The sequence below is a fragment of the Saccopteryx leptura genome, chromosome 3 (genome assembly GCF_036850995.1).
Source record: "Saccopteryx leptura isolate mSacLep1 chromosome 3, mSacLep1_pri_phased_curated, whole genome shotgun sequence".
NCBI classification, from domain to species: Eukaryota; Metazoa; Chordata; class Mammalia; order Chiroptera; family Emballonuridae; genus Saccopteryx; species Saccopteryx leptura.
In genome coordinates, this window is record NC_089505.1 from 319,669,714 (window position 1) to 319,693,142 (window position 23,429).

Sequence of the window (23,429 nt, forward strand, 5' to 3'; positions counted from 1 at the left end):
ACAGATATTATTAAAGAAATATGAAGACTATGATACACTAAGGATAACCCAGAAACAACAGACAATAATTCCAAACTAACTACAGATTGCATCAGCACAAACTTCTACACTAAATGCTGAGCAGGGGAAGGTGTGTGTTCCTCCAAGAATAAACAATACTGACATCAGTATCTACTATTCTATACAACATGTGCAGTTTCTAACAAAAAAATACAATTCATGGAACAAGACAAGAAAACCAAATTGAAAAGGCAGAAATAATCAAGACCACACTCAGATATGACACAGATATCAAAAGTATTCAGCAAGTAATGTAATATAAATATAAGCCACACTCAGTGGGTGGCCCTAGTTGGCACCACCACACAACAGTATATCTGCAACAATCAACACTGGCCATCACAGACAACCACACCAAAAGCCTGGCCTTTATGGCAACTCACCTAAAACAGTTGTAGCCAGGCCTCACAGCCAGCTATGCCAGGGATAACCCTTACCTTCCAGTGTGTTTCTAGTAGATGTTGTCTAATCACAACAATAGGCTACAGTAGAACACACAGGGAAAACTTCTGGAGCACGTAAATCTAGTGACAAGAGAGGACTTTGTCATTGAGCTGCACAAAACATGTTCTAAATAGGGCACTTTAAAAAGACCAGGAGATATAGCTGAGCTTTCTAATACATAAAAGCAAATAGGCAAAATGAGACAAAAGAGTATGTACCAAGCAAAAAAATAAGATAAAACCCTGAAAAATAACTAACAAAACAAAAGTAGGCTGTCTACTATATCAAGAGTTCAAAGTAAAAGTTATAAAGATGCTCATCAAACTCTGCAGATGAGTAGATAATTTCAGTGAGACCTTCAACAAAGAGATAAGAATTGTAAAATATACCCTGACTGGTTGGCTCAGTGGTAGAATGTAGGTCTGGCATATGGATGTCCCAGGTTTGATTTCTGGTCAGGGCATACAGGAGAAGTAATCATCTGCTTCTCCACTCTTCCTTCTCTCCCTTCTTTCTCTCTATCACTTTCTTCTCCTCCCACAGCCATGGCTTGGTTGGAGCAAGTTAATCCCAGACACTGAGGATGGCTCCACAAACTCGCCTCTGGTGCTAATTCAGTTGCCGAGCAACAAAGCAACAGCCACAGATGGGCAGAGCATTACCCAGTAGGGGTTTGCCAGGTGGATCCCAGTTGTGGTGCACATGGAAGTCTCTCTCTGCCTCCCTGCTTCTCAGATAAGAAAAAAAAAAGAATTGTAGAATATTATGTATCAAAACTGAATATTATAACACTAACATGAAAATTACACTACAGGGAATCAATAACTGATCAGATGATACAGAAGAATGGGTCAGTGATCAGGTAGACAGAATGTGGAAATTCAATTGGAAGATCAAAAAGAAAAAGATTGTAAAGAATAACAATAGCATAAGGAATCTCTGGGACATCAAGCATACTAACATTCACATCATAGAGGTCTCAGAAGAAGAAGAAAAAAGAAATGATACATAAAACTTATTTGAAGAAATAATGGCTAAAAACTTTTCTAATCTGGTGAAGGCAATAGACATCCAAGTCCAGAAATCACAGAGAGTCCCAACATGATTAATCTAAAAGAGACCAAACACTAAGTCACATCATAATTAAAATGTTAAAAGTAACGGATAAAGAGATCATCTTAAAAGCAAACAAACAAAAACCAGTTCCATACAAGGGAATGCCCATTAAACCATCAGCTGGTTTTTCTTTTTTTTCTTTTTCTTTTTCTTTTTTTTTTTTTTCTAAAGCTGGAAATGGGGAGAGACAGTCAGACAGACTCCCGCATGCGCCCGACCGGGATCCACCCAGCACGCCCACCAGGGGCAACGCTCTGCCCACCAGGGGGAGATGCTCTGCCCCTCGGGGGGGGGGTCGCTCTGCCACGACCAGAGCCACTCTAGCGCCTGGGGCAGAGGCCAAGGAGCCATCCCCAGCACCTGGGCCATCTTTGCTCCAATGGAGCCTTGGCTGCGGGAGGGGAAGAGAGAGACAGAGAGGAAGGGGGGGGGTGGAGAAGCAAATCAGTGCTTCTCCTATGTACCCTGGCCAGGAATCAAACCCGGATCCCCCGCACGCCAGGCCGACGCTCTACCGCTGAGCCAACCAGCCAGGGTCATGGTTTTTCAACAGAAACTTTGAAGGCCAGAGGAAGTGACACAATATATTCAACATGATGAAAGGAAAAATCCTACAACCAAGAATATTCTATTTGGCAAGATATCATTCAAATTGAAGAAGAGATCAAGAGTTTTCCAGACAAGCAAAAGCTAAAGGAGTTTATCACCACTAAATTAGCCTTACAAAAAATGTTAAAGGGAATTCTTTATGTGCAAAAAGAAAGGCCAAAGCTAGAAATAAGAAAATATATAAAAGGAAAATATCTCACCAGTACAGATAAATATGTAGTAAAGGTAGTAGACCCACCACTTATAAAATTTGTATGAAATAAATTAAAATAGAAATCAGTACATACCTATCAATAACTTCTTTGTTAAATGTAAATGGACAGTGTTCCATTTTTAAAGAAACATGGTGGCTGGATGGATGAAAAAACAAGACCTTTATATAAGCTACCTACATGAAGTTCACTTCAGATCAAAAGACAGAGACTGAAAGTAAAAAAATGGAAAAAGATAGTTCATGAAAATGGAATCAGAAAATAATTTTTAAAAAACTGCGATAGCAATACTGATACCAGACAAAATAGATGTTAGAACCAGGGCTATACAAAGAGACAAAGAAGGACCTAGCAATTTCACTTCTGACAGCTTATCTGAAGGGGAGAAAACACTAATTTGAAAATATATGTGTGCCCTTATGTTTACTGCAGAATTATTTATAATAACTATATTCATGATACGAAAGCAACCTATGTATCCACTAATAGATTTATGAATAAAGAAATATATAATAGAATATGATTCAACCATGAAAAAAATAAAATTTTGCCATTTGCAACAACATGGAAGGACCTAGATGGTATTATAATAAGTTAAATAAGTCATAGTAAGACAACATTTTAAGTAAATGTGGAATCTAAAAAAACTAAACAAATGAACAATCCAATCAAAACAAACAGACTCATAGATACAGAGAATAAACTGATATTTGCTAAAGACTTGGGCAGTGGGGCAATGGGCAAAACTGTGAAGGGGATTAAGTGGTACAAATTTATAGTTATAACATAAATAAGTCATGGAAACGTAATGTACAGCATAAGAAATATAGTCAATAATGTTGCAATAACTGTGGTACAGATGGGTACTATACTTCCTGTGGTGATCTCTTCATAAAGTATACAAATGTCAAATCAATAAGTTGTGCACCTGAAACTAATAATATAATATTACATGTCAACTATACTTTAATTAAAATGAACTTTACATTCTAGAAAAAAAATAAATCACTGTATCACAACATTGTACAATAAAAACCACAATATTTGTGGGGGAAAAACGATGTTGCAGAATTACACTTAAAACTTTATCAATAACATTTTTAAAAAGATAGAAACTTAATAAAAGTGTTATTAACTTTAACACATGTTAATGGTTAAGAAATACACAAATACTACAAAAATGTTACACTTTATTTGAAAAGACAAGAAGTTTACTTGTAGAAGAGCTTGTGAGTTATTGTCAAGTGGTGGAAGAAGAGTTGATAGAAACTGAAAGGAAAGTTTAACACCATATGTTGATAAATGTGACTTATAACACATACAGTACACTGAGATAGCTGGTAGATATTTGAAGTGTGTGTGTGTGGTTTCTACAGTCTTATGCAATCTAGTGCAGCTGGGTAGAGCTTTCTGCATTCACTTAGATTTTCTTGTGTATGAAATGAAGAGAAAGAACAAATGTGAAAATTGCAGTTATGCTCAAATTGTCCCTTAATATATCAATCATATAGGAACAAACTCACATTTTAAAATGTGTTGTAGCCAAACTAATTATTCTTTATTTATATCTTAATATTTGTTAATATATTTCTTATTTTAATTTCTATTGTCAGAGATTATGGAGAACTGCCCTACTTCTTTATAAAACCTATTTTTCCAATGTATTCTTGGTAGTGGTTAAATCAATGGACCCTTTTGTCTTATAAGGATCTGACCTTTTAACAATCTTATGTACAACATATATTATACTTCTTCATTACCATCTTCTTCCCATTCCAAGTGGACAATTCTTATGTTCTTGAATAGTCCTACTCTTTATCCTATTGTGCCCACTCTCTAACCACCTGTTTCTCTCTTAAGCTAATAAAGTTATGAGGAAAGTCAGTTTACATAGAGCCACCATTTATCTTCACACCATGCTAGACTATTTAATTCCCTATAATTTCAGATTAGGTGCTTCTTAATTGGTCCTTTAGCATTATGTAATCTAGTTTCAATTTCTCTTTTATTTCTTGGATCTTCTGGTAGGGATCTTCTGTTTCTTCTTTTTGCTGTTCTCTTCTACCTCCTTATATTAACTATTGCAATAGTTATATAATAGAATATGTAATAATTATGTGATAAGAAATGGTGAGACAGGATGGTTTCATATAAGTGAAAGTGCCAGACAAGGGTATATTTTATCTTCCTATTTGTTTAACCTGTACATAGAATATATACAAAAAGAAAAAAAAAACTAAGCTAGACTCCAAGGATGGACAACTGGAAATTAGTGGAAAAATATTAATAATTTAAAATATGCAGATAACACCATCTTATTGGAAGAAAATAGCATTGATTTGAAACTACTTCTGACAAAAGTGAAAAAAGAAAATGCCAAAGTAGGACTGCATCCAAATATCAAGAAGACAAAACTCATGACTACAGAAAAAAATAAAGACAATAAAGACACTGAAATTATTAAAAATTTTGCATACCTAGGCTCAGTTATCAATTCAAATGGAGACTACAGCCAAAAACAAATCAAGAGAAGGCTAAGGACTTGTAAGTTTAGCAACAGAAGAATTAGAAAAGATCACCAAAAGCAAAGATATTTCACTTGAGACCAAGGCTACACTCTCAAATTCCATTACTATGTGTAGATGTAAAAACTGTGCAGTAAAAATGGCTAATAAAGCCTGACCGGTGTGGTGCAGTGGGTAAAACATCAATTCTGAACACTAAAGTTCTGGCTTCAAAACCCCAAGGTCTCCAGCTTGAGCGCAGAGTTACCAGCTTGAGAGGGGGATTGTCAGCTTGAACACAGGATTATCAGTATCATCCCAAGGTTGTTGGTTTTAGCCCAAGGTTTCCAGCTTGAGCAAGAACTCACTAACTAATGCTATTTGAGCCCCCTGATCAAGGCACGAATATGAAGCGATTGATGAACAACTAAAGTGAAGCAACCACACGTTGATGCTTCTCTCCCTTACCCTGTCTCTCCCTTCCTGTCTCTCTTTCTCTGTTTCAGTAAAGAATCTGACTATCAATTAGTTTTATTTTCCTAGGACTGCCTTAGCAAAGTACCACAAACTAGGTAACTCACACAACAGAAATTCATTCTGTCAACATTGTGGAAGATAAACATCTAAAATCAAGGTGTCAGCAAGAACATGCTCTCTCTGAGATTAGATAGAATTCTTCCTTGTCTCTTTCTTGCTCTGGTAGTAGGCATTGATCCTTGGCATCCTCTTGGCTTACAACAGCATGCACTGTTTCTATCTTCATACGATGTTCTCCTTGTATGTCTCTCTTCTCCTCTCTTTTTAGGACAACAGTTATATTGGAATCAAAGCCTGCTACTCCAATATGACCACATGTTAATTTGCATCTTAAATTATCTAAAAATATTCTATTTCCAAACAAGGTCACAGTCATACGTATTAAGAGTCAGGACTTAAACATCTTTTGAGGAAATGCATTCTTAACAAACACCTATTTTTTCTTAAAACTTTGTTGTCTATTTGTTTTTGTTTATTTGTCCAAATACAATAAAGATATATAAATATTTCTCAGTTTTTATGATGAGATTTCCTCTATGGTAAGCATTTTACATTGATTTCATGTGTGTCATATAGCACATTTCCCCATGTACAAGATGCACCCTTTTCCGAAAATTTTGGAGTCTAAAAACTGGGTATGTCTTATACAGTGATTGTGGCATTTAAAATTCCATAAGATTGAACTGAGGACGAGGCAATATATGAAGATAGTGATTCGTCATCAGACACAGATGAGGACAAGTTAATGCATGAGAATTTTGACAGTGATGAAGAGTTGTATGAATTTTGTGATAAATAAAACTTGAGTTCAATAACTCTATGTAATACATTTTTTTTTCAAATTTTGGGCCCCAAAATTAAAGTTATACATGGGAGCATCTTATACAACTCTTAAATAAGTGCAATTACGTTCACTCGTTTTACAAAGCATAACATTTTAAATAACTTCCTATATATACATATATACACATTTAGTTAAGAAGCTAGAATTTGAACTTAGATCTGATTCCAGCTTCCATGTATACCACTGTACTACTCACCTGTCTAATCATTACTTGATTAACCACCCATTAACAACTAATGAGATAATTAGGATTTAACTGCTATTCCTAGAAAACATGAATTAAATAGAGGGATGGGAGAAAACCCCAAACTATAAGAGATTTAAGAGAAAATAGGAAGAGAAAGATGTGAAGCAACAGGGCTGTTTGTATTCCAAAAGGTTTGCAAAGAAAGGAAGGAGAAAGATCAGTAGCTTAAGAGCAAAGTAAAGGTTATTTTTAGAATAGGGAGGACATAGCATGTTGGTAAGTTGAAGGCAAGAGTTAAATAGAATCATCCTGAATTTGCAACACAGAATAAGAAAACTAATGGAACAATATCTTCAAAGATGGGAGAAGATATGACCAAGACCACAAATAGAGGTGCTGGTCTTTGAAGAGAAGAGACATCATCTCACCAGGTCGAGAGAAAGGGGTTAGAGAAAGGAATTTTTCTTTCATGTTTCAGCCTTACTAAATATCTAATATCTAGTTCAAAGCAGACATCAGTAAATGCCATTTTTATTTTCCTATTACAAAAACTTTGGCTTCTTAAGGAGTGGGAATGGCAGACTTTTTGGTTATCCTCCAATAAATAAAAAAAAAATTGCTGTCTGAAGCCAAAACATTTTTGTTTTATATTAGCCCTTCTGAGAAAATTCGGATTTCAAAAATGGTTATCTGCTTTCTATAATTTATTCTGTTTGAGGGTTTTGGTTTTGGTAGTATATTCTACATTTATGCAGAGAAACTCTATTGGCTTTTCTTGATAAGAATTCATATGTGAAAATTTGTTGTTCTAAATGTATATCTTAGAAAGTATTAGAAACACTTCAACTCTGGCAACTGAAGAACAAATTAAGTTAAATTGTCCCTGGGATAGGAAAGTCAATGTGTCAGCAGGATATTGCTAAGTGCTGCCAAATGGAGTCCATTTGATAAACTACCAAACTCCAAATTTCAAGTCCACAGAAAAAGGGAAAGTAGGGAAAGGGGAGTAAAGGGGAGAGGAGGGAAGGGAAGGGGAGGGTGGAGGACAGGCTGGAGAGGGGAGAGAGAGCAGAGGGGAAAGAAAAAAAGAGATAGCCTGGCCTGTGGTGGTGCAGTGGATAAAGCGTCGACCTGGAAATGCTGAGGTCGCCGGTTCGAAACCCTGGGCTTGCCTGGTCAAGGCACATATGGGAGTTGATGCTTCCAGCTCCTCCCCCTCTCCTCTCTCTCTCTCTCTCTCTCTCTCTCTCTCTTTCTCTCTCTCTTTCTCTTCCTCTCCTCTCTAAAATGAATAAATAAATAAATAAATAAAAAATTTAAAAAAAAAGAGATAAAGAAAGAAGATTAAGAGGAGGAGGAGGGGGGAAGAGAAAAAAAAATACAAAGAAGAAACTCATAAAGAGTTGTGCCATGCCTGACCTGAGGTGGCGCAGTGGATAAAGCGTCGACCTGGAAATGCTGAGGTTGCCAGTTCGAAACCCTGGGCTTGCCTGGTCAAGGCACATATGGGAGTTGATGCTTCCAGCTCCTCTCTCCTTCTCTCTCTGTCTCTCCTCTCTCTCTCTCTGTCTCTCCCTCTCCTCTCGAAAATGAATAAATAAAAAAAAATTAAAAAAAAAGAGTTGTGCCAAAATCAAAATGATACATTGGCATCAATCTAGCTAATGGCTAATAATTTGTAGATCCACATGTATATCTAACCTTTAAACACTAAAAAGGCACAAGATAAATGTTCTTGCTATTACTTCCACATTCATTGCTTTACTCTAACCCGGCCAATGCAGTCTTGGCTCATTCTGTTCCTTCCTCCTACTCCAGCCTCCAGACATGTTTCTACACAGAACCCTCATTCCGGCAGTAGCCTCCTACCAACCATCTGCCAAGCTGCCTTCATTCATTTGAAAAATTATCTTAAATTCCACTCCATCAAGAAGCCTACCCTAATTTGTGGGCAAGATATTAAGGATTATAAAGGCAAAAATATTTTATACTTTATATGAAGTGCTTTAATTTTTAACTTTTCCAACATGTACAATAACATTATAAGGTATTATTCTACCTATTTTACAAAGGAATAATTTAAAACTTAAAAATCTTCAGTGGTTTATCTATATTTCCTTAACTAGGAAAGGTTAGAGATAGAACTCAATGTAAGTTTTCTAATTCCTACTGATAAATTGCATTTTAAAAGGCAAAAACTGTATTATGCATTTTATTCTAGAAACATAAGAAATAATTGTGCAAATGCCTTATGAACTCATAATCAATATTAAATCTATTCATCTACAAAGTTAATTTACTTCACATAGTAGTAAACCAGAAACAGGAAACTGCTTTTTAAGAGTGAATGCCTTAGCCACTAACTATTCACAAGCAACAGAGAACACTATTTAATGTTTTGATTTACAAAAATGTAATAAAAATCTCAGCTAAAACTCTGAGAACATTTATAAGTAAATAATAACTGTACAAGATACATGAACATCTTTATTATGCCCTCAAGTTGAGAATGATCACAAGAAAAGTTAAAAATGAATACCTTAGGTGAAAGTAAGAAATATTAAATAAATTTCAGCAAAGTCATTTCCATTAAATTTTCATGTTTTCAACAGATACTCATGAATGTCTAGTGATACTAGGAAATGAATAAGATTCAAGATTTAGCAAATCAATGAGGTCTAGCCTCAGTAATCTAGAAAATCCCCTCTGCCTACTCTCTTCAAACTTTCTGCTATAATCAACTCTTTGTTATAAATTTTGTCTTGGTCCTTATCTTGCAGATCTCATTTCTTTCAGCCTAGTTCTCAGTGACATTCAGGTGCTTCTATAGAGCTGACTCTAGAGTCTATAAAATGAAACTACCAAATTACTATAAGGTCTTCCATCACTTTGCAATCCCTTTCCTAAAACTAGAATTATCATTTACTAGTTATACCATTCTACATTTAAGTTTTCCTTCAAGAATTATGATTAGGTCAGGGAAATACTAGAGTTGCCCCACATTGCCAAATATAACATAAGCTAGTTATACAAAAGGAAAATTTTCACTTTTCTGACAGTAATGAGTGTTAAATTTCATGGATTTGTTAACATTATATGTTTTGGGCTGAAAGTCACATTAACTTTGGACCAGTTCTTACTTATCTTCAGAAGGTAATAGAAATCACAGCTAGAATCAAAGAAAGACAATAAAAAAATTTCTGTGAGAAGGCAGAGAAATAGGAAACCTCATGCATTGCTGGTGAAAATGTAAAAATAGTTCATAAACTTTGGAAAAACAGTTTGGCAATTCTTCAAAATATTCAACACTTTGAATTGCCATATGATACAGTAATTATATTCCTAAGTATCAACCCTAGAAAATGACAACATATATCTCCAAAAATACTTGTATGTGAATGTTCATAGCAGCATTATTCATAATAATCATATTCATAGCTGAACAGTAGATATTTCAACAATTGACAGATAAATACAATGTGATATATCCATAAAATGAAATATTACTTAGCCATAAACAATGAAATACTTATACATGGTACAAAATGGATTAACCTTAAAAGATTATGCTAAGTAAAAGGAAAAAGAAAATCAGACACAAAAGACTGCATGTTACATGATTTCATTTATAAAACTATTTATATAAACTTGAACAGGCAAATCTATGGAGATAGAAAGAAAATTTCTGGTTTCCTAAAGCTAGAGGATAGGAGATTGGAAAGTTACTGCTAGTGGATATGGGTTTTCTTTTGGGGTTTTAAAAGTGTTCTAAAATTAGAGTGTGTTGATGGTTGTAGAACCCTGAATATACTATACATCATGAATTGTGGTTAAATAGATGAATGTTATGTCAATTATATTTCAATAAATATATTTTAATAAAGAGGTAAAAAGCACAGATCCACAGTCACATACTATAACTTGCAAAGGGGCACAGAGACATTTCAATTAAAAGATATCAAATACTATGTATGGCAGAAATAGATACCATGATTTGGAGTGTTATATTAATGATTTAGTAACAATTAAAATTTACCAATTGTTTACAGTGTTCTGCCAGGCACTGTGCTATAAATTAGATATTTTTAAAAAGTACTTTGTCAGAATGGATCCAAAGTTATCTCAGTGTTCAATACTTGTCATAAGAAAATAAAATAGCTTTGGTTAGAAAAAAGAAGAAACTAAGCATTTTTTTATAATAGTAAGAATCTAAAAGACACTTAAATTTCTATCAATAGGAAATAAAATGGTAAATTTCATATAGTGAATATTTAATAAAATTTATAATTAGGAAGGCTCTGTTACTTCCTTCATAAATAAGGGGCTACAAAACTGTTTATTTACTACAATATTCATAGCAAACCTCAATGAGCATTTCAGGTACTGTACTAAACACTTTACATAAACTAATTCATTTAATCCTCATGATGACCCCCTGAAGTAAAGGTTATTTAGGCATATACAATTAAGTGACTTGTCAAAATCACCAAACTATTAAGTACTAAATAAAGTCAGCATTTGAATCTTGTCCATCTGACTCCTGAGATCATGTCTTAATCCACGATGCTCACCACCTTTCATCATAGCATCATACTCCATGGATATGGACAAGGATTAGAAAAGATAGTCAAAAATGAAAATATTTTACTTGAAAGCAGATGAGAAGTAAATTTTTCTATAATAATATTTAAATTTTCTAAAGTCCATATACTTTTTATTTCCCTTAGGCAAATAAAAAATGGGGATGAATCAAAAACATCTAATTTTGTTTTTACTCCTGTTTTCCTGAGGATAAAATAACTTATATTTATCAAAAAAATGTAATGCAAATGCAAAATTGACAACTTCTGTTTTGTCTTAGGGAATGTATATCATAAGACATCTTAGCAAGCAGATGATAGCATATCAATTTTACCTTGAATATATCTGCACTGTTAGGGTTAAAGAGCTGGTGTCTCCCAGATCCTAAAATAATTGGACCTGAACATCTGGCTTCTCCATAGACATAAAGGTACACTGTGGCTGTGGTGCCTGCATTTTCAAGATCCCCAGTGACAACAGTCACCTTCCAATCTCCTTCTGCAAAGGAAAAAGAAAATCAATTTGAAATTGTGGAGGAAAACCATATTAATATTAGGAAATGAAGGATTCTACTTAATCGACTTAGTTGTGAAATGAATAATTTTTGAAATCAAGAAGTATTAATATAATTGTTAATTATGGACTCCTTTTGAAGCTAACATGTGGAAACGTTTTAGAACTATTATAGCATTATAATTACAAAGCAACCAAGTAGTAGGTTTTGTGAGACAGCATATATTTTAAGCAAAAACGCAGAGTTAGAGGCATTTAGTATTAAGTGTTTGACTAGAAAATAGGGGTTCAGGCCCTGGCCGGTTGGCTCAGTGGTAGAGCGTCGGCCTGGCGTGCAGAAATCCCGGGTTCGATTCCCGGCCAGGGCACACAGGAGAAGCTCCCATCTGCTTCTCCACCCCTCCCCCTCTCCTTCCTCTCTGTCTCTCTCTTCCCCTCCCGCAGCGAGGCTCCATTGGAGCAAAGATGGCCCGGGCACTGGGGATGCCTCCTTGGCCTCTGCCCCAGGCACTAGAGTGGCTCTGGTCGTGACAGAGCGACGCCCTGGAGGGGCAGAGCATCGCCCCCTGGTGGGCAGAGCGTCGCCCCCTGGTGGGCGTGCCGGGTGGATCCCGGTCGGGCGCATGTGGGAGTCTGTCTGACTGTCTCTCCCTGTTTCCAGCTTCAGAAAAATAAAAACTAAAAAAAATAGGGGTTCATTTAGGCATCACTGTCAAATGTTTGGGTGAGAATGAATGACAGACATACTGTTAACCTGGCACATTAAGACATTCTCTATACTAGGAAATGCCCTGTAAAATGGAGGTTAGTAACATAGGCCTAGTAGAATCATGGTGAGGATGTAGACAGCCTAAAAATGAAGCAACAACAACAAAAAAAACCCTAAAATTGTTTTTAAGAAAGATTACTATAGTCCTCTAAGGTTTAGAATAAAAAAATAAATAAGGAGTAAAATATTGAATGTAGGACTTAGCAAAAGGAGTGGGATTTGGGAGACGGGGGGTGTAGAAAAGATGCAGTTGAAGAATAAAGACAATGTGCGTTATAAGCAGAATGGATCACCGAGCTTCCTGCTGTGGTGAGGCTGGGAGCACAGGAAGGTTAAGACAAGCAGGGCATGACAGAAAACATCTTTTAAAAAGGTCTACAACTTGTTCTATGATTGGTTTAGTTGAAAAATAAACTGAGATAGGGTTTATTATAAGACTTACTTTATCATTTTGTGCACTTTGGAAAACTATGCTATCAACCTCGCAGCATTAAAACCTTCTCACACCACGTAATCAAGTGTAACTAAGCATTAAGTCCTTTCCGCTAGCGCTCTATGTAGGACAAGCAACTCTACTCATCACAAGTTATCCTTGGATTGCAGGGGCAATTTAAAGATGTCTTTATTGTTATTTTTATAGTCTCCATAGATGCATACTACCTTGTGAGTATATTTTACACTTACAAATGTAAGACCTACCACTATTCAGGACATCTGAGTTATCAGTAACTACTCCACTAATGTGTTATCTTTCTTTTTAATGCATAATTCCATTCTCCCCTCCTCAATATATTCACAAAGATCATTGGCATATCTCTAATTAGTTTAAGAAAACTTGCATCAAGTAAGTTTATATAATGTTACTTTGATAATAAAATTTGAACTAAAGCCTTGGTACCAAAATACCAAAGGAAGGGCAGAACTCGAAGAGGTGCACTCTATACTCTTCCTTGCGACAAGTTTGCTCTGAGAAATTTCAATTCATGTGAGAAACTTAGAAACACTTCAAACTATATTCTTATTGAAAATCCTGTCATGATATTAATTCTTACGGAAAGCCTTTCCTGTGCTTTGACACATAATCCAGAAAGTTAAATAATCTTTTTTATTTTTTAGAGCATTTTCCCCAACTCATCCTTGTCTCTATCCCTTGCTCTCTGAGCTTACCCTGGGATTTTCATATTATGCTATCAGGGGAGAAGGACAGGAATGATTTTGTATATGGGCTTAGGTATCTTGTTGACTAAAATATAAATAAATAACAAGGAGGCATTGATTTATATACTACTCCTCTCTTCTTCCCAACTAGAATTAGCATGCCATCATTACGTGAGCTTTAAAGATAGAGTAACTAATGAAATGTCTTCTGTGGGTGTTTTTTGTTGATTCTCAAGTTTTCCTGAGCATAATTTTCTACTGCTGGAAAAATAAGTATTTTTCAATACTTTATATAGTATACTTTTAAAAATATGATCACTTACCTTCTCTAAGAATGTCTCACTGTCTAAAATATCTACAAAGTAGTTAGGAATATTTATACAAAGTAATATAGAGAAACATTCTGATTCTATATTTAAACTAAAAGTTCCACCTCCTCAGAAATAGTTTATTTTAAAAGTGTTGTTTATTATGTATCACAATTACAAGCTTTTTTTTGTAATTTTCTATTGTGAAACTTTATCAAAAATATCAAAAAAATATGAGGTTATATATTCTGTCTAAACACGTTTTTCTCTCTTTTTTTTCTTTCCTTATAGTGCTGTCTCTTCAACTCTAAGGAGAAATACCAAAAAAACATTGTCATCTGTTAACCCTTTTGGAACACCATTTTTATTAACTCATAGCCCTCAAAGTAAGGAAAAATTTTACATGATTGAAGTCTAAATATCTATCATATATTTACCAGTGTTTTGAAAGGTTAAAAACAAAATTTTGGATTATGCAATAAGCTATTGTTTATAGTCTACCTGAAACTGTCTCATTTTACTCTCTTTTTGTTGGTTTTCAAGCACAAATTGGGGAAGATGCTATACCAGTGGCCTCCATTTGAAGAATTTTTGCTACAGAAAATAGAGACCTTTTCTTGGAGACTGCATTCTCAAAGGCATATTTTTATGTGTCTTAAAAAGGTTTAAAAAGTAGTCTAGATATTTCTGTGATCTAAGCCAATAGTAAGTTTGGATTTCTTGTCAGTAATGAAGTAAGGTTTAATAGAACTTCCATTTTAGCAATAAAGAGTATGTGCTCTGCAGAATAAAAAAAAAACATTAATATATAAAAATTCATTGCATTTCTATATACCAACAACAAACCATCAGAGAAAATTCATAAAATTATCCCATTTACAATTTCATCAGAAAGCATAAAATACCTAGGAATAAATTTAACCAAAGATGAAAGACAAGTACTCTGAAAACTATAAGACACTGCAGAAAGAAACTGAAGAAGACATAAATAAATGGAAAGATATACTGCACTTATGGGTTGGAAGGCTTAATATTGTTAAAATGACTATATTACCCAAAACAAGCTACAGATTCAATGCAATCTCTGTCAAAATATCAGACATTCTTCTCAGAACTAGAGCAAATAATACTCATATTTATATGAAATCACAACTCCAAAGCAATTTTGAGAAAAAAGAACAAATTTGGAGGAATCATGCTCTCTGATGTCAAACTATACTACAAGGCTATAATAATAAAAATAGTGTGGCACAGGTACAAAACAAGCATATAAATCAATGATGTCAGTATCCAAAATATATAAGGAACCCATATTACTCAATAACAACAAAAAATCCAAAATAAAAAATAGGCAGAAGACGTGAAGAGACATTTTTCTAAAGAAAACATACAGATGGCCAACTGACATGAAAATATGCTCAAAGTCATCATAAAAATACAAATGAAAACTACAGTGTGATATCACCTCACACCTGTCAGAATGATTATCATCAATGAGTCAACAAACAACTAGGGTTGGCTAGGATGTGGAGAAAAGGAAACTGTTGTACACTTCTGGTGCAAATTGGTGCAGCTGCTGTGAAAAATAGTATGAAGATTCCTCAAAAACTAAGCATAAGGCTACCATACAAACCAACAATTCCACTTCTGGGTATTTATCTAAGGAAAATTAAAACAATAATTTGGAAAGATATATGCACCTTTATGTTCATTGCAGCATAATGCAAAATAGCCACGACATGGAAGCAACCTCGGGGTCCATTGTGAATGAATAAAGAAGATAGGTGGTGTGTAGATATACATACAGTAACTGAAAATCTTGCCATTACACTAAGGGAAATAAGTCAGACAAAGAAAGACAAATACCACAGTGTTTCACTTACATATAGAATCTAAAAGAACAAACAAAAGAAAAACAGCCTCAGAAATAGTGATTAATATGATGATTGCCAGAGGGGAAGGAGATGGAGGATGATGAAAAAGATAAAGTAGAAATATAGTTAATTATATTTTGATAGATAATTCCTATACTTAATGTGGTGATTGCATTGTAAAATTTATAGATGTCAAATCACTGTATTGCACACCTGACTAGTATAATATTGTATACCAACTACACTTAAGTTTAAAAAATAAAAAATTTAAAAAGTCACATGCTCTGTCGTTTTCCCTTTTAATGTAACTAAGTGCAGTCCATCTAGATACAATTGAACTAGAAAATCCTGTCAATAATTGCAATTCAATTAATATTTGTTAACGTGTTGATTTGCAGATAGTTTGTATTCTTGTTATGTTCAAGCATTGTGATAGACATTCAAGTTGAATTATTAAATCAGACTCAACAGAGTTTATAGTCTTACCTAATACCAAACATTGTTGATTCACTAGCATGCCACAGGTTGTGTTTTCTTTTGGAGTGATCATAGATCAGGGTTTGGCAAATGTCAGCCCACTGGCCAAATCCAGACTGCTGCTGTTTTTTGTGATTGAAGTTTCATTGGAACACTGTCAGGCTCATTTGTATGTGTTTTGTCCGTGGGTGCTCCTGTGCTACAATAGCACCACTGAGTAGTTGCCACAGAGGCCGTATGATTTGCAAATCCTAAATTGCATATTATTTGCTGCTTTACCATAACAGTTTACTGACAACCAATATAACTCAAAATTTTCCTTTTCATTTTGCAATAGACCATGTGCTGGTTGAGATTTAATAGAGAGATTTAAACAATGCATGCAGAGCTATTAAACCCCTTTGATTTCCTGGCTGATGTAACTGTTTTCAGTCATGCTCCCGCCAATCTATAAATACCAGGTTTATTCACAATAGGCAACCGAGACAAACCAGGAGTACCCTGTTACGTCAGATTGCATTATCTAAAGAAACCCTCTGATATTTCCTAACCCACTTGCTCTTTTACACTATAGCCATTGACTGCTCTATTAAGAGGTAGAAGCTATTTTCCCTCCAATTGAGTTGTCCAATACAATGGAGCACAAGGGACATTCTGAGACTTCAGTGTCTAATTCGTCCTGGGTCTATTATAACACCCCCTCGTGGATCCCTGGAGTCATGCTGTGAAAACTCTAGACTTAGAGAGTCCTCATGTAGGTGGGTAACTCTTCCTGAGTTCCCAGTCCCATCAGCTGGCAGCATGGGTGAGACATTGTGGAGGTCCCGCCCGCCACATCATCAGATGTCTCCAAAGACAATGCTAGCCGGTTAAAACCACAAGAATTTCCAAGCAAAAATCACTTAGCTGAACCACATTAACTCACTGAAAGGTGAAAGATAATAATAAATTGTTGTTTTGAGCACTCATTTTGGAGTGGTTTCTTTTACACCAACAGAAAACTATAACAGTTGCTGAAAGCATTTCACATAAGAGCCTTTTATTATCTTTTTTCCATAAGAATGTCATTCATGTCTTTACCAGGAGGTCTGATCATTAGCATGTATGTCAGAGGATTTGATGCAGTCATCTGTTTTATTTCCCAGGTAATGAGAAAATAACTTGTGGGCCCACTGTTAATGTTTTCCTTCCAAAAGTTTTCCTTATTAATTGAAGGTTTATTTTCAGGAGGGCACAAGTGATTTATTTTGGTGAATGAAGTACTTATAGTTAGTGAAGTTGAATAGCACCTTCCTTAGATCTTAACATTTTTTTTCTATCTTTTTAAATTAATTTTAATGGGGTGACATTAATAAATCAGGGTGCATATGTTCAGGGAAAACATCTCTAGGTTGTTTTGACATTTGATTATGCTGCATTCCCATCACCCAAAGTTCAATTGTCTTCTGTCACCTTCTAACTGGTTTTCTTTGTGCTCCTCCCCTCCCCCAAACCCCTCCCTCTCCTCCCCCCACCCCATAACCCCCACATTCTTGTCCATGTCTCTGAGTCTCATATTTATATCCCACCTCTGTATGGAATCATACAGTTCTTAGTTTTTTCTGATTTACTTATTTCGCTCAGTATAATGTTATCAAGGTCCATCCATGCTGTTGTAAATGATCCAATGTCATCATTTCTTATGGCTGAGTAGTATTCCATAGTATATATGTACCAAAGCTTTTTAATCCACTCATCCAAGTGACATACACTTGGGCTGTTTCCAGATCTTTGCTATTGTGAACAATGCTGCCATAAACATGGGGGTGCATTTCTGCTTTTCAAACAGTGCTATGGTGTTCTTGGGGCATATTCCTAACAGTGGGATAGCTGGGTCAAAAGGCAGTTTGAGTTTTAATTTCTTGAGGAATCTCCATACTGTTTTGCACAGTGGCTGCACCAGTCTGAATTCCCACCAGCAAGGCAGGAGGGTTCCCTTTTCTCCACATCCTCACCAGCACTTATTCTGTGTTGTTTTGTTGATGAGCGCCATTCTGAGGGGTGTGAGGTGATATATCATTATGGGTTTAATTTGCATTTCTCTAATGATTAGTGATGTTGAGCATTTTTTCATATGCCTATTGGCCATCTGTATGTCATATTTGGAGAAGTGTCTATTCATTTCTTGTGCCCATTTTTTTATTGGATTGTTTGTCTTCCTGGTATTGAGTTTTACAAGTTCTTTATAAATATTGGTTATTAACCCCTTATCAGACGTATTGTCAAATATATTCTCCCATTGTGTAGTTTGTCTTTTTATTCTGTTCTTATTGTCTTTAGCTGTGCAGAAGGTTTTTAGTTTGATATAGTCCCATTTGTTTGTCCTGTATTTATTTCATTTGCCCATGGAAATAAATTGGCAAATATATTGCTGTGAGAGATGTCGGAGAGTTTACTGCCTATGTTCTCTTCTAAGATACTTATGGTTTCACGGCTTACATTTAAGTCTTTTATCCATTTTGAGTTTATTTTGGTGAATGGTTTAAGTTGATGGTCTAGTTTCATTTTTTTGCAGGTAGCTGTCCAATTTTCCCAACACCATTTATTAAACAGGCTGTCTTTACTCCATTGTATGCTCTTACCTCCTTTGTCAAATATCAGTTGTCCATAGAGCTGTGGGTTTATTTCTGGGTTCTCTGTTCTGTTCCATTGATCTATATGCCTATTCTTATGCCAGTACCAGGCTCTTTTGAGTACATTGGCCTTGTAGTATAACTTAATATCTGGAAGTGTGATACCTTCCACTTTAGTCTTCCTTTTCAAGATTGCTGAGGCTATTTGTGTTCTCATTTAGTTCCATATAAATTTTTGGAAAATGTGTTCTATTTCTTTGAAGTAAGTCATTGGTATTTAATCAGTATTGCATTGAATTTATAAATTGCTTTGGGTAATATAGACATTTTAATGATGTTTATTCTTCCTAACCATGAGCACGGTTTATGCTTCCACTTGTTTGTATCTTCCCTGATTTTTTTTATCAATGTTTTATAATTTCCCGAGTACAAACCTTTAATCTCCCTGGTTAAATTTATTCATAGGTTCTTTATTTTTTTGGTTGCAATGGTAAAGTGGATTGCTTCCTTAATTTCTCTTTCTGACAGTTCATTGTTAGTGTATAAAAATGCCTCTGATTTCTGAGTATTAATTTTATATCCTGCCACCTTGCTGAATTCATTTATCAGCTCTACTAGTTTTTTGACTGTGACTTTAGGGTTTTCTATATACAATATCACATCATCTGCAAATAATGATAGTTTTACTTCTTCTTTTCCAATTTAAATGCCTTTTATTTCTTTTTCTTGTCTGATTGCTGTGGCTAGGACTTCCAGAACTATATTGTATAAGAGTGATGAAAGGGGGCACCCCTGCCTTGTTCCTGATCTTAAGGGGATTGCTTTTAATTTTTGAGTATGATGTTGGCTGTGGGTTTGTCATAGATGGCCTTTATCATGCTGAAGTATGTTCCCTGTATTCCCACTTTGCTAAGAGTTTTGATCATGAATGGGTGCTGGATTTTATCAAATGTTTTTTCTGCATCTATTAAAATTATCATGTGGTTTTTCTCCTTCCTTTTGTTTATGTGATGAATCACATTGATTGATTTACAAATATTATACCAGCCTTGCCTCCCAAGAATAAATTTCACTTGATCATGCTGTATGATTTTTTTTCATATAATGCTGGGTCTGGTCTGCTAATATTTTGTTGAGGATTTTAGCATTTAAATTCATCAGGGATATTGGCCTATAATTTTCTTTCTTTGTGTTATCTTTGCCTGGTTTTGGAATCAGAATTATACTTGCCTTATAAAAGGAGCTTGGAAGTCCTCCTTCCTTGAAATTTTTTGAGAAGGATAGGAGTTAGTTCTTCTTTGAATATTTGGTAGAATTCACTTGTGAAGCCATCAGGCCCCAGACTTCCTTTTTTGGGAGAGTTTTGATAACTGTTTCAATCTCATTTATTGTAATCGGTCTGTTTAGGTTTTCTGATTCTTCCAGATTAATTTTTGGAAGATTATATGTTTCAAGAAATTTGTCCATTTCATCGAGATGGTCTGTTTTTTTGGCGTACAGTTCTTCATAGTATTTTCTTACAATATTTTGTATTTCTGTTGTGTCAGTTGTTATTTCTCCACTCTCATTTCTAATTTTATTTATTTGAATCCTCTCTCTTTTTTTTTTTTTTTTTTTTTTTTTTTTTGTGAATCTGGTTAAAGGTTCATTGATCTTGTTTACCTTTTCAAATAACCAGCTCCTGGTTTTATTGATCCTCTGTATTGTTTCTTTAGCCTCTATTTCATTTATTTCCTTCTTTCTACTAACTCTGGGCTTTACTTGCTGTTCTTTTTCTAGTTTTTTTAGATGCAGGGTCAAGTTGTTTATTTGAGCTTTTTTAGCTTCTTGAGGTACACCTGTAATGCTATGAACTTCCCTCTCTGATCTGCTTTTGCTGTGTCCCATAAATTTTGAGTTGATGTATACTAATTATTATTTGTTTCTAGGAATTTTTTTAATTTCTTCTTTGTTCTCATTGTTAACCCATTCATTATTTAATAACATGCTATTTAGTTTCCAAGTGTTTGAGTATTTTTCAGTTTTTCTGTTGTGGTTGTTTTCTACTTTCATGCCATTGTGATCAGAGAAAGTGCTCGATATGATTTCAATCTTCTTAAATTTGTTGAGGCCACTTTAGTGCCCTAACATGTTGTCTATCCTATAGAATGTACCATGAGCACTTGAAAAGAATGTATATTCTGCTGCTTTAGGGTGAAAGGTTCTGAAGATATCTATTAAATCGAGTTGATCTAGTGTGTCCTTTAAGTCTGTTGTTTCTTTATTTTTCTTTCTAGAAGATCTATCTAGTGATGGTTGTGGGGTACTGAAATCCCCTACTATTATACTGTTGCTACTGATCTCACCCTTTAAATCCATCAAAGTCTGCTTTATATATTTAGGTGCTCCTATTTTAGGTGTGTAGATATTTATAATGGTTATATCTTCCTATTGGATTGATCCCTTTATCATTATGTAGTGATCTTCTTTATCTCTTACTATAGTCTTTGTTTTAAAGTCCATTTTGTCTGATATAAGTATGACTGCCCCAGCTTTTTTTTTTTATTTCCATTTGCGTGAAATATTTTTTTCCATCCTTTTTTCTTCAGTCTATGTGCATCTTTTGTTTTAAGGTGTGTCTCTTGTAGACAGCATATGTATGGGTCCTCCTGTTTTCTTATCCACACAGCAACCCTATGTCTTTTGATTGGATCATTTAATCCATTTACATTTAAGGTTATTATTAACATGTAATTGTTTATTGCCATTTTATTCTTTAAAACTGTATTCCTCTTTTGCTATATTCTTTTTCTCCTTTGATCTGTTTACAACAGGATCCTTAACATTTCTTGCAGTCTTGGTTTGGTTATAGTGAATTCCTTGAGTTTTTCATTTTTTTGGAAAGCTTTTTATTTCTCCTTCAATTTTAAATGATAGCCTTGCTGGATAAAGTAGTCTTGGTTGTAGGCTCTTGTTCTGCATTACTTTGATATTTCTTGCCATTCCCTTCTGACCTCCAGCGTTTCTGTTAGGAAGTCAGAAGTCATCCTTATGGGGGCTCCTTTGTAGGTGATAGTCTTTTTTTTCTCTAGCAGCTTTTAATATTTTCTCTTTATCACTTAGCTTTGGTGTTTTAATTATGATGTGTCTTGGTGTAGGTTTCTTTGGGTTTCTCTTTAATAGAATTTTCTGTGCCTTAATTGAGAGAAGTTTTCAGCTATGATATGTTTGAACAAAGTCTCTATTCCTTGTTCTTTTTCTTCTTCTTCAGGAACTCCTATGATGCAGATGTTATTTCTCTTCATGTTGTCACAGAGCTCTCTTAGAGTTTCCTCAGACTTTTTGAGTCTCTTCTTTTTTCTGCCCTGCTTCTGTGCCTTTATTTATCTTATCCTCTAACTCGCTGATTCGATTCTCAGCTTCATCCATCCTGTTTCTAATTCCTTCCATTTTGTTATTCATTTTTTATTGTATTTGTCATTTTTAATTGATTCTTTTTTATTATTTCAATGTCCTTTTTTATATTTGCTCTCTCTTTATTTAGGTGTTTGTAATGGTCATCTATTGTTCTAATATCTTTGAGCATCCTAACAATCATTATTTTAAACTCTGCATCTGGTAATTTGATTATATCTGACTCATTAGGGTCCTTTTCCGGGGATTTCTCTTGATTCATTTGTGTTGCATTTCTCTGCTTTCTCATTTTGTCTGTGTAAAAGAAGGTTTTGGCCTCTGGAGTCCACTGGGTGTGGCCTCTGTGTTTCTTAGGTGTGGTCTGTCTGAAGGCCAACCACCCCTTCTGCTGTTGCTGCCTAGGGAGTTCAGGTATGGGCATTGGTGGTGCCTGCCCAGTGGGGCTGTTACTGTGGTTTCTGCCTCTCCTTCACGGAGTGGTTGTGATCACAACTCAGGTGTACAAAACTGGTGGCCTTGGCCTTCGCCCCACCCCCATGGGTGCCATTATGAGGGCAGGGGTGAGCACCTTTGCTCAGCTATGGGTCTCTGCCTGATTCCAGGTTTTCATCCCACCCTTGTGGGAGGAGCTCGCTCGCATAGGACGGTTGCAAGCCTTGGCTCCACAGGCTGGGCAGGACTGCATGCCCATGCTCAGTAGCAGGACTCCGCCTGTTCTGGGTTTTTGGCTCCACCCCCACAGAAAGAGCTGGCTCCCAAGTCAGGCCACAAGCCTAGGTTCCATGGGCGGGGCAGGGCTGTGCTCCTGCGCCCTTGCTCAAGGGCGGGTCCCTGCCCCTTCCAGGGCTCCTGATCTTCTTCCACAGGCTGGATTTCAGGCAGCCCACAGCTGGGTTTGACCATTTTTGCACATCCCCTCTTCCCCAGCTGGGCAAGACTGAGCTCACTCCTGGTGGCCAGCCGGCTTACGCCCTTGCCAACAGAACCATGCTTCTGCGTCCTGCGCCGCCTGCCCTTGGGTAAGCCATCAGCCATGTGGGTAGGGGTGCTGCAGCTCAGACCCTAACACTCACTACTGTAGTCCCGGAAGCTCTCTCCTTCTAAGTGACTCTGTTCTGAGTGCTACAGAAGAGCTTGTTTGGCTGGTGTCCTGCTTCCCTTTGCTGATATTGCTGTTTCCAGGGGAAATATTCACTTCAGATTTGGGGAGTGGCTCGTCCCAGAGGTTAAG

General features: G+C 35.7%; 1 protein-coding gene across 1 annotated transcript in view; it reads right to left on the reverse strand.

Moving 5' to 3' along the window:
* RP1 (RP1 axonemal microtubule associated) overlaps positions 1-23,429 on the reverse strand; it is a 375,598-nt gene that overhangs the window by 76,382 nt on the left and 275,787 nt on the right. The window contains exon 25 of the mRNA XM_066379053.1: positions 11,429-11,592. Coding sequence (XP_066235150.1) covers positions 11,429-11,592 — 164 coding nt within the window. The remainder of the gene's footprint in view (positions 1-11,428; positions 11,593-23,429) is intronic.